Source organism: Stegodyphus dumicola, chromosome 12, assembly GCF_044657685.1.
Source record: "Stegodyphus dumicola isolate Sdum_Otavi_A_Nest chromosome 12, ASM4465768v1".
NCBI classification, from domain to species: domain Eukaryota; kingdom Metazoa; phylum Arthropoda; class Arachnida; order Araneae; family Eresidae; genus Stegodyphus; species Stegodyphus dumicola.
The window spans coordinates 59,244,524-59,257,663 of record NC_140779.1 but is presented as its reverse complement, the minus strand read 5'-3'; the positions used below and the strand labels follow the sequence as shown (position 1 = coordinate 59,257,663).

The window sequence follows — 13,140 nt, the reverse complement described above, 5'->3', positions numbered from 1 at the left end:
ACTAATATTACGTTCAGTGATGAACTAATAAAATAAGGCAATTCAATATCAACAGTGTGATGCTTCTTTGGCGAAATGAAGCAACTCCAATGATGGAACACAGCAATAACTTTTATTTAACACTCAAAAATGGCGACATACAAACAAGAGGAGAAAACATATTCTATCATTTAAAAATAAATTACATTCTTCGTGCGAGAGTCGCACGAGGCACTCGAGTCTGGTTTCAAATATTGCCATTCACAAATACCTTAATGTTCATGTATTTAAATTATTTAAACTACAAGATTTTAATATTATTTAAAGCTGTTACAACATCAACACGTCAACAAAGAACAACGTCTATTTTGAAGAAAGAACAACGTCTGTTTCCGCATAAGCTTTTAAGTCCCGAGTAAATAAATTCCGCATTTCTAGGTTTATCTGAATAACAAATCTATTTATACACAAGACATCCCTAAAGACCCTTCTGTTCATCTTGTACTCTTTGCCGATGACACCGCCATACTTACTAAAGCCTGCACAGTTATCGCCGTAAGAAACCAACTCCAAAACTATCCCATAAAACTGGAAAAATGGCTCGCCCTTTGGAGGATTAAAATTAACACTGATAAAACTAAGGCAATAATTTTCCGTAAAGGAAACATGAAATACTATCTTCCACCCCCTGAAATATTTGACGAAGAAATAGACTGTATTAATGAAACTAAATACCTTGGAGTCACCCTTGACCAAAAACTTACCTTCAGAACCCACTTCCGGTCAGAGTCGTAGCTAGGGTTTTCAGCGCCCAGGGACAACTGAAGATTTCGCGCCCCCTACTGCTTGCCAAGGATGGAAAACATTTAATTCTAAAATGTCGTAACATCAGTTTTACGCCCCTTAGATTCTGCGCCCGGGTACAGATGTCCCCCTTGCCCCCCTCTAGCTACGCCCCTGCTTCTGGTTCGTAGTCAAAAAATTTAAAATCAGCACAGCTACTATGCGACCTCTTCTTGGTAGGAAAAGCAACTTATCTACTATAAACAAATTAATTTTATATCGCTCCATACTTCGCCCAGCTCTCCTTTATGCAGCTCTGATCTGGGAGCATGCAGCTAAAACCAATATTAAGCAATTACAAATTCTGCAAAATAAAATTCTCCGAGAAATTATCAATGCTCCTTGGTATATTCCAAACATCTACATTCACAGAAACCTTCAAATCGAACTTATTCAAGAGTATATTAAACGATTAGCAGTCAACTTCTTTTATTCAGTACAAACCCACAGTAATAGCCTTATTAGCATTCTCAGACACTCAATTACGTTTTCCGCTTGTGTGAGATATCCATATTAAAAATCTTTATATCAATAATCTCTGCTGTAATTATTTAATTTGTAACCTGCACGTTGTAGCCCTGAGAGTTGTAACGCAATGCATACTCAAAAAATTGGAAACACGCCATTCTACTTGTCATTAAAAAGTCTGGCAAAGCTGGAAATCTCACAAGTAGCTTTAGACCGATCAGTCTTCTGCCTGCGATTGCCAAACTTATAAAGTCTGATATCCGGTGATGACGTAGATGCACTTTTGATTTGTGAAATTTTGATGCACACTCGGTGTGCGGTTTCTACATCTTGACACTCGAGAATAAAATACGATCTGTGTGTGTGTTTGGAAGCATGAGCTAGGAGGTAAAAAAATTGCTTTTTTTTTTTTTTTTTTCGAAAACAGTATATATATTTGATTGTGTTTCGTTGTCAAGTTTTCTCTATGTCGACCATTTATTTCCATGTGAAAAAATTTCTAGATTGATATTTTTATGAAATTATCAGCAAAGATCGTTTTCAAATTCAAAATATAAGAAAGATAATACCTGTATGGAGAAATCCCCAGTATTAACATGCATTTGATGAGAAGGCCTAGATATATTCGGGAAATAAATATATTATGGAGGAATGTTTAATTTGCTGAAAATTTCTGTGCTGATATTCTTGGTAAATTGTTTGGAATTTTGTAATCTAGGGGGGGGGTAATATTGAAAGCGCATCTGGTAATTATTTTGTAATTTTCTATTTATTATCTTCTGATCCCTGCAGGTGAATGAAATGAAAATGAATCGTCAGTTTAATAATTGAATTAATAGGAATAAAAATTTCTAGAGTGATATTTTTATGAATAAAAATGTTTAAATATATATTTTAATTTCTTTTTAGTAATTCACAACATTTGTTTTTACTTTTGGTTTTGAATTTTACTTTTACCCTTGCCAACATGGATGACGAATCACGAATTGAATAATTGAGGAGTTAAGAAGTTTGGAGGCAACTTCCCCTTGATAAGTTTGTCTCCTGCCTGCTCAGCAATTATTCACTTATGCATTTTAATGAATTTCTAGGATTAAAAATTTTTTTGAATTATATATATTTTTTTCATAGATTTTGATACTTGCACTTGATTTACATATGCTCTCAGAATTTAAATGATATTGTAGATTAGTTCGCAGCAATAATTAATCATTTATTTGTAATTCAATTTCATTTAAAATTTAATTAACTTTAAATTTGCTTCTTACGAATAGAGAATGTTTGTTAAATTCAAATAGGAATAAAAATGATGATTCTTAAAAATTCTAGAACTTTTTTCCAACATAAGATTACAAAAAATGGTCACACGATTTTAATGCGTAAAAGTTAAGATGCGTTAAATGGAACCTATTAAACATAGTTTTCTTTGATGTATCAGTTTTATCTGATATTAAAGCACTACACATGTTCCCACGAAAGTGAAAGATTGGTTTTAAAAATTATCTGGTTATATCATTTTTAAAAGTTATGCCACAAATGTTATAAAATTCTCAATATTTTATCAAATGAAAAGATTAAAAAACCTTTTTTGTTATATTAAGTTACTGTTAGCTTTCAGAAACATGATTTATTATTTTTTGACATGAATTAAGAGTTTTGGTCATTGGTAACTTAATCAGGGTAAAAGTATATTTTAGGGTACCCCTTGGCGATTTATGGTGGTGCATGGGTACCGAGTTTGTGTAGTTCTTTGACTTGTTATTTTTGTTTGCGTAGTGGCGATCTTTGCTCCAAATATCGCTACACAAAGCCAAAATAACAAGACAAAGAATTGCACAAACTTGATATCCATGTACACATCGACCTATTTTCACTTAAAAAAAAATCCCAGAATTTCACAAAAATGGCATTGCGCACTTGCTTGACTTTATTCGTGTACACATCGAACTATTTTCACTTAAAAAAATATCAGAGAATTGTGCAAACTAGGCCTTGAGCATGCCCTTGAGTTTGTGCATGTACACATTGATATAGTTTCACTTAAAAAGAAAAAAGAGCACCTAATTCTATAGTAGTGGCAAACAAAAAATACATAATCTCAATTAACTACATTTTAAACTAGACAATAAAATAACATAAAAAAGGAAAAGCCTGTTAGGCATTTAAATACTACACAAAGCAAATATCCACTTACCTTATTTAGAAATCCCTTCGTATTCAGTCTGTGGCACACAAAATTCCTTAACTGCATCCAAAAACTTCCTAAAATTATCTAAACTAGAATCTGTGGTACTTTTCTGTTTGGCCGACGCAGGCGATAAAGTCGCCAATAATGGTACAACTGATGCCAAACGAAATATCTTCGCTGGTAACCTTTTACACTTCATTTTCAAAAAAAGTCGAAGCCATTTTTTATCAGATTAATTGGGTCTTATTTTCAATGCTGGCATACAATTACATAGAATTTTTACCAGATGGTTCAATTTTATGCCCTAAGGCCATTCGTGGTAATTAAGTCAATTAGGATGCAATCACACAGCTCACCCGAAGACGAAATATAGAAAAGGCAAAGTCAACGGTCAAATTCGTCAAATTTAATGAGAATGCACTAGCGAAGTAAAGCACTGCGGTTTTACATAATTTCTGAGTAAGCTATTCCTACGAACTGAAATAATTCTTGCATTTAAACTTGTATTTTAAATTAAGATTTAACTTGAAATTGATGTAGATAATTACTGAGAGAATTAGAATTTTGTAGAGTTGTTTACGTGAGATGAAATCACTTGGGATCGCGTGATACGAACCGGCGAATCAGGATGTTGAACCATGAAAGCATAGTAAATTCTTAAATGAATGTCCTTTTTTAAAATTTATTGGCTTTTTACAGAATTTTAAACGATATTAAAATGTCTGTGCCTTCAAAATAAACAATTCTTAGAAGTAACATTTTTTATGTGTGTACTTTATGTTGTCGCCAATAAAGTCTGCTTGGCGAGATTTGCGCCGGCGAAACGGAAAAGTACCGAATCTGTATATCGGTGTAGCCACATAAATTCACAAAAATAAGAGTCAGAAATATCCTGTGTATTCCGGACTGTCCAGTAAATGGCTACTAAGTAAACCTTCATTTACACACCAGTCAATTAAGGAACTTTTCCCCTTTCATTCCAACTCGTACAGAAACTTCAAATTAATCTTACTACATTCAGTCCAAACAATGAAACAAGCAATGTACTTCCTAACTACTTGCACCACAAAAGCCCTTACAAAACATCCCACGATTCAAAATTTCCCAGAATAATGCAAACAATTATGTCATAATAAAATTTCCATAACATTCAACTACTCAGGTTACTATAAATGAAACAACTTGGCGATAAACGAAACAACAACTTGGCGATAAATGAAGCAACAATTTTGTGATAAATGAAACAACAACTTTGCGATAATACAAGGGGTACCCTAAAAGTCAACTCTAACCCTTAATCAGGTAATTGTTGGTAATTTTGCTGATACATTTAAAAGGATTGCCTAACTCTCGATATTTACCCATGAAAGTGAAAGATTGGTTTTAAATCGCCAAATATTATTAACATATCAAAAGAAAACTCTCTTTAGCAGTTTGAAATACATATTTTAATTATTAAATTAAGATTATATATTACATTAAATATTATGTATATTATAGGATACATTTCCATTATTCTAGGCCCACCACTGACCTAGCTGTAAAATTGCTGAACACTGGTAGTTCAAACTTTGGTTCGATTGCAGGCGAATAGGCTGTCTGCATTGCTGTTTTCGTGAATTTTCTCAAAAGTGTATAAAGCCAGTTTCACTTAGAAAGTCCTCCATAAAGGCATCCTTCCCCTTAGGCAGATAGCCCCCGTGTGTTATAGCATAGTAAACTATACCACTACTATTGTTCTATATATGTTATTTAGTTTTACTAAAAAAATGAACAGAATTGCATTATCGCTGTATATATATTGTTTCGTTAAAAAAAAAAAAAAATTAAACAGTTGTGCAAACTCGACAAAATCATCATTATTTAGCAACCAAGAAAGAGAGGTTACTAAATTAAAATCATTAATTATAACAAAATTGCTAAATTTAGCATGCGTACAGTGCTTTACTTTAACCAGATGTTTTATTACTCCTTTAAAACTTAGATCTCAGTCATTCTTGTGTCACTGATTTCAGTTCTTGTTTTGAAAGAAGATATATTTTTAAAAACTTAGTATTTCATTTTTTTTTGGTTTAATAGGTTCAATAAGATCTCAAATTTGAACATTTAGAAGGTATTTTGACTATTTCAGCAGTATTAAATCTGACAGAGCTTCACAGTCTCAACACTCTGCTTGCAGCCATTACTTTAGTAGGGCTTTAATGAATTACCTTGTCAATTAAGCTTTTGTGCTGATGATTTTAAGTATTTATAATATCCCTGTGATGGCATTGATCCATTGTAGCATCAATAAGCTAAATCTAAGATAATGGAGAAACAATTATGAAGTAAAGATATGTGTTGCTTAAAAGAGCGACATAGACTTTTATATGGTAAAAGTATATTTACGGGTATCCCTTTAGCAAAAATTGGCAATTTTTGGCGGCACATGGATACCGAATTTGTGCAATTCTTTGACTTGTTATTTTGGCTTTGTGTAGCGGTGGAAAATCAGTGCTACACAAAGCCAAAATAACAAGTCAAAGAATTGCACAAACTAGGCATTATGCACTCCCTTGACTTTATTCATGTACACGTCGACCTATTTTCACTTAACATCAAAGAATTGCATAAACTTGACATTGTGCACTCCCTTGACTAAAGGAGCATCTAATTCTAGGTAAAAGTATATTTATGGAACATACAACTGCTCAGGTTATTTTAAATGAAACAACTTAACGATAAATAAAACAACAACTTCGCCGTAATACAAGGGGTACTCTTCAGTCTACCCTAACCCTTTATATGATAACTTCTGTATTGTCTTCTGTTGTTGGAGTTAACTTTAGTTTTTGAAATTCTTTTTTAACTATCTTGAATACCAAAAATTGACTATCCTATCATTGGTATTAAATTAGTTTCTTTACCTTACTCCAGTATTCAGAGCATTTTATTGGTACTCTTTGAATATTTTATCCTTAGCAAAAAGCCGTAAAAAAATGTATTCATGAGGTATTATGCCGTATTGCCAGAAAGTATTTATGTAGCAATGCAGATATGAACATAGCATCTCCCTAGTGCTTTCCACTTCTCTAAATTTTAAGTTGTAACAAAAGATTATGATCCCTCATATGGGATTTCAGCGTTTTAATATTGCAGTGGATTGCATACTTCAGCTTTCAACACATTTGACAAAATCTCAGACTTAACAAAAAAATTTCGATTGACAAGTTAGTCGGTATTCTCGACACAGCAATTACAGGACTTCAACAGTTCAACAGTGGAACTTTGTAACTGAACAAGAAATTATGTCTGTTTATAGAATTAAAAAGAAAGTATTAGCACAAAAAAACGAAGCAATTTAAACAACTTACATTTAAAGAAATGTTTAATGTAAAAAAATAAATATTAAGCCCTTTTTTTATACCCTTTAGATCATAATTGCTCTTTATTACATAAATTCATATTTTTAATTGTATGATTTCTACATGCCATCTTACCAGATAAAAATTGATAATCTATAATCCGGAATCGCCGAAGTCCCGATGATTCCGGATTACGGACTTTGTACTATACAGTCAAAAGTCATTAATCCAGACTCGTCGGTACTTCGGCGATTCCGGATTATAGATCATCAGTTTAAATCTGGTAAGATGGCATGCAGAAATTATAAAATTAAAAATATGAAACCGTAATTTATGAAATAAAGAACAATTATGATGTAAAGGGTATCAAAATTTACAAAAAAAAAAAAAAAAAAAATGCTTAATATTTATTTGTTTACTTTATTAAACATTTCTTTCAATGTAAGTTGTTTAAGTTGCTTCGTTTTATTTGATAATACTTTCTCTTTAATTCTATAAACAGACATAATTTCATCTTCAGTTACAAAGTTCTGCTGTTCAAGTCCTATAATTGCTGTGTCGAGAATACCGACTATTTTGTCAATGGAAATTTTTCGTTTTCAATAACCTCTCTGTCACTTTTTTCACTATCGGAAGCAAATTATAATGACAAGGAATTTGATTTAAATCATATCAAAGAAGGAGTACATCGAGATGAAACACTGCATTTAGTAAGGAATTATAAGCCAAATAAAATAAAAACATCTGCCCTGAAGATAAGGATAGTGCTGACAGATCAACTTCCAATTCATTGCACGCCGCAGCGTTTCCTTCCCCCCCCAGAGCAGCATGAAATTGATAAACAGATTTCGGAATGGTTAGAAAAACGGAGGATATGCCTTTATTCATTTTTTGCAACAATTCCTCTTTTTGCTTAATGGACTTCGAAACATACTTTCGCTTTGTAGATCCTTTACATATTAGTAAATATATATCGGAAACTCTATTTGACATAATCGAAAGTTCAAGCTTACTTTTATAAAATTGCTCTAACGGTCTGCAAAAAATAATAAGCTGTATCCAATTCGAAGATTAAGGAACAATGCAATCTGCAACATTAACTGAATTAGATAATTTTAGCTTAGCTTATATCGTCTGTTATACATTAAATGCGCATGCGTAAACGTATTATGCTCACACGCATATTCGCAGCCGTAAAGGTCTTACGCGCATGCATCAACGTGACACATGCGCAGAAAGTTTGTAGCTTTGAAGTCCGGATTATAGATCATTCCGGAATAATGGGTGTCTGAATTAACGACTTTTGACTGTATCAAATCCAATTAAAATTGAAGAGCTAAAATTTTGAGAGCTAATTTTTAAAAGAGTACTCATGCGAGTTTTACAAAACTGGGCAGTTCAGCATAATTTCATTCGTAGAATCTAAATGTAGAAAAGATTGGCATGTCATTTCAGAAAAAGTCCGATTTGTGTGTCAAAATACCTATATTAGAGCAATGCTATATATAAATTTATTACATATCCTAAGTTGTGCTTTCGAGACATGAAAAACACAAGCTGAATTTCGTCAATCAATGGGGTAGAATGGGAGATATAGAACTGTCCCCCCCATTTTTTTGTGCAGTGTACCTACATATATACATGCATATATTAACACATATGTCCATACATACATGCATATATTTCTGAATCTGGTCCTAATAACAAAAGAGTACCAAATATTACATTGTTGAAAAGGTACATTATTTATTTTCTGAAATGGTTTTTGAAGTAAAATGCGGAACTACTCTGATATGCGCCCTCAAGTCGCCAAAACCGTAAAGTTTCTAACCAAAATTATTTGACAAGAGTCCATGTATACAGCGATATGTTTTAACTTAAAAAAACATCTACAAATGGCACAATCTAGGCAACAAATGAATCTACGAACTACGCACACCTCACTTTAAGACATTAACATAAATATAATAGACATAACTTTAAGACAACAACAATAAATTTCAAAGGATACCATGTACATAGCATCCTGTTTAAACTTAAAAAACATCTACAAATTGCACAATTTAGACAACAAACAAATCTAAGAACTACGCACACCTCACTTTAATAAATTAACATAACAACAATAAATTTCAAAGAATACCATGTACACAGCGTCCTGTTTGAATTTAAAAAAAAAAAAAAAAAATCTACGAATTGCACAATTTAGGCAACAAACGAATCTACGAACTACGCACACCTCACTTTAATACATTAACATAACAACAATAAATTTCAAAGAATACTATGTATACAGCGATCTGTTTCAACTTTAAAAAACATCTACGAATTGCACAATTTAGATGGTACGCAGTAATCAACAAAATAACTAAAATAAATTCCAAACAATTCAAAAAAACAACAATAACGACAGAAATTCATACTAAAAAGCAATGAACATAACATTCTGCAAAATAAGAACAAGAATAAAATAAAATGCACTTACCATGAATTAATGCTTTTTCGAACAGCAGAAATACCAATTTCATACCGGCTTTAACATGCCGCCACGTAATCACTGTCGTATTTATATGATAGCCAGACACACTATCCAGAAAATTCATACTATGGTTCACAAATAAATAAAATAACAAATAATCACAAATCCCTACTTCTGTCATGCACAGCCACTAAAAATAATCTCCCAGAGCCCTCTTTCCACACTTCCAAATACCCATTGCCCCTCAACAGGATGGCCATGACAATATTTCCTTTTGCCGAACTTCAATTCAACAACTTCCACCATTTTATCTTTTCCCCCTAGCTTCTCAGACACAGAGCATGACGCAAACCAACGAACTTCACCGAAAGATTTTTCAACGTCAACAGGGTTTCCATACAACACGCAATCGTGCCAAAAACCAGCACAGAATACATATTGCCACATTTGGTGAAATTAGGGCGTATATCAGAGTTGTACCTAAAATACAATTATGTGTTTATAACAACTATTTCAGAAGTTTTCCTTTTTTTCTGCAGGATTCAAGCTGTCATTATGATGAGTGCCCATTGTATTTCTATTAAAGATAATGATAAAGAAAAGAAAGGTAGTATTTTTTGACTATATTTATTTTTTGTATCAAATTAAATTGTATGTAAAACAAGAATAACTAAATTTTCACATGGAATGTGTTCATTTTTAAAATGGTTAAAAATTTCCACCCATCTTTTATCAATTTCAATATGTTGATTTTCCCATTGTTGTAATTTATCAGTGTTTAACCCTGCAGTGGAGGAGCCGGCGTACAGAGTACGCCAATGACATCTTTTTGGACTGTAATTTTTAGACAACCCCTTCCTGAGCTTCCTTCCTTCTTCTACCCTCCTAGAAACATTCCATGAGTGCAACGCATCTGTTATTTCTGGTGAGCCAGGTTTCCGCCTTCCTTCCGAAAGCAGTTCTTGTGAACATGTTGTGTAGGCGAACGCTGTATGCCACTCCTCCAGGTAAATACAGGAAAAATATTGTACCTCCTGAAGATTATTTGCACGTTTTAGAAGTTTCGGTTGATGAAGACTCCGACAATTTGAATAACACATCTGATGTCGATGAATTGGAAGTCATCGAACATTCTGATCATGAAAGTGACTCAGAAATTGAGGGAAATGTTTCTAAACTTCCTCATTTTCCTTCCTCAAATGATGTTTCCCCAACAAATAACGATTTTAGTGATGTTGAAAATGGTATAAGTGATTTAAAATATGATGACTTTTTTGTGAAAACAATTTACAAAAAGAAGAAAGTTTCTGAAAGAAGAAAAGGAAACTTATAAGTGGAATAAAGTTCCCCTTAAAAGCAAATTCGTCAGAACACCTCGAAAAAATTTGATGAAAACAATATTCCCAAGTGCCAAAACTTGTGATGATATAAATGATGAGCTTTCTGCTTTCCAGAAAATCATAAATACAAATATGATTGATGCTATTGTACAATATACAAATGTTTATCTCAAATGTAACAGGACTGCAGATGATCTCCAAATCATCTCAAAGAGAAGCATGTATGATACTAATAGATCAGAAATACTGGCCTTTTAAGGAATTTTATTCTTATTAGGGTGTAAAAAAATGTCAAAACTCAATTTGGAGGAAGCATGGACAAAAGACGGTACTGGAATTGAAATTTCACAAGGGGTCATAGGTCTCGAGCGATTCAGAAACCTGTGTGCTGCTATTGGATTCAACAATAAAGGCACAAGGTATGTGCGAAGAAAAACTGATAAGCTTGCTGCACTAAGAGAATTTTTTTAATCTTTCAATCAGAACTGTCAAAACTTTTATACACCGGGTGACGAATTCACAATCGACGAAAAGTTGGAACCCTTTTGCAGAAGATGCTCTTTTATTCAATTTATCCCCAACAAGCCCACAGAGTACGGTCTGAAAAGTTTTGTTGTTGTTGACTCATGAACTTGAAATTCATTGTAGCAATCAACACCCAGGACCTTACGAGGCTTCTAATTCAAGTATTGATGTTGTCAAAAGGCTTATTGGTGCATACGAAGGTTCCAACTGTAACCTGACAACTGATAATTGGTATAAAAGCTACCCGCTAGCTCAATATCTTCTTACAAAAGGTGTAACATTTGTGTGCACGCTGGAAGAAAATAAAAAGGAAATTCCAAATGAATTCCAGCCATCAAAAACAAGAGAAGTTGGCAGTTCACCCTTTAGTTTTCAAAAGGATACGACAATTGTTTCATATGCAACGAAAAAAATAAGTGTGTAATACTGCTCAGTACTTTACACGATGATGACAAAATTGACCAGGAAACGAATAAACCTCACATCATTCTGGATTATAACAAATGTAAAGGTGGACTCGACACCGTAGACCAACTTTGTAGTAATTTTACTGTCACCTGAAAAATCAAGAGGTGGACAATGACAATATTTTTTGCACTTCTAAACGTAGCAGGCATAAGTTCACAAGGGCTCTTGAACTTCACCAAACCTGATGCAACCATCAAGTTTAGAAGATATTTTTTGAAAAATCTAGCTACATCTTTGATAAAACCACATCTTCAGAATCGTTTGAAAAGGCCATTTCTCCTGTCGCATTCCAAAGCTATTATTAGAAGGCTGGTAACAGTAGAAGTGGACAAGAGGGCCGAAAGGGACGAGGAACCACCTGCAAAAAAGATAAAAGGACGCTGCGCTGAGTGTGGTAGAATGAAGAATAATTACATTACCATAAAATGTTCTGAGTGTTTTAAGTTTACCTGCAAAAATCATCTGAGCAAGACAGTACAACTTTGCAAACCCTGCTGCAGTGAACAGGGACAATCTGAAGAGGATTAAAGTAGCAAAACGCTTTTCATTTTTTGATTTGTGAAACTGAACTTTTCTTTATGGAATATTTATAATTTTTAAATTTGATTTATGATCTTATAGTTTTCATACAGAAAATAATAGCGAATTCTATATAACTTTAAATTACGTTTCCAGTGCATTCCATTTTTTGAATTAAAAATTCTTAATCTCCATCTTTACTGCTTTTTTTCTGTTATTCTTTTTCTTATATAATTTTTACTATGACGAATCACCTTATTAATGTCGTGTATAAGATTAAATAGTTTCAAACATGAAGCAGAGGCTCGAAAAACGACCTGGCGTACTTCATATACTGGCCCTCTGAAATTGTACCATACGCCAGCCCCTTCAGCTGAGGGTTAAATATACGTTCAGTCTTCTAATTTCTTCAAATACATGATTGTCATCGATTTTAATATCAGGCGTTTCTTTCGATAAAAACTCAAGACAATTTTCATTATCTGTCCAGTTTATTTGCGATGAAGTCAAAAAACATCATTTAAAACTGTTATTTATTCTGATGTTTGTTTCTGACCATTCTTCAACATATTGGAAACATATTTCATAAAAATTTTGTCTTCTTTGGTAAACTTTTCCGTTATGCCTGAATTTGATTCCTCTAAATTTGACAGTTTCCTTTTTATTGTTAAAGGAATAAATTTTTCTTCAAATCGTGATTTATACTGAAGGACAAAATCGTTCAAAATAAGGCAAACTTCTGTAGCTGAAATACGTAGCGTATTCGGAAACTAAGTACCGTTTCATTCTAGCGCCATTCCAGTGCTGTGGTAGGCATCCCGCGCATACACACTAGTCTTTTTTGTTCACTGACTTTCAATTGTTGCCATTTTGGTTGCTCTATGTTGTGTTTTCAGTTTGCTGTGCACATTCAAAATGTTTAAGACAATTAGTTCTCCCGCTGACTGTGAGATTCGTTCCGTGATTAAATTTTTTAACGCGAGGAAT

At 33.1% G+C, this 13,140-nt stretch overlaps 1 protein-coding gene across 8 annotated transcripts in view; it reads left to right on the top strand.

Annotated features, from left to right (window-relative positions):
* The first annotated feature begins 1,424 nt into the window (after window positions 1-1,424).
* Window positions 1,425-13,140, top strand: part of LOC118187177 (terminal uridylyltransferase 4-like) — a 150,401-nt gene continuing 138,685 nt past the window's right edge. For 4 of the 8 annotated variants that reach the window (XR_015044449.1, XR_015044450.1, XR_015044451.1 and 1 more), the window contains exons 1-2: window positions 1,590-1,677; window positions 9,841-9,908. Coding sequence is in view for 2 of the 8 variants with exons in the window: in XM_085827751.1 (XP_085683877.1) it covers window positions 9,891-9,908 (18 nt within the window). In the remaining 6 variants the exon portion in view is untranslated. Of the gene's footprint in view, window positions 1,678-1,727; window positions 1,981-9,840; window positions 9,909-13,140 lie in introns of those variants that run through there. The other 4 variants (XM_085827751.1, XM_085827749.1, XM_085827752.1 and 1 more) reach the window with 2 other exon arrangements.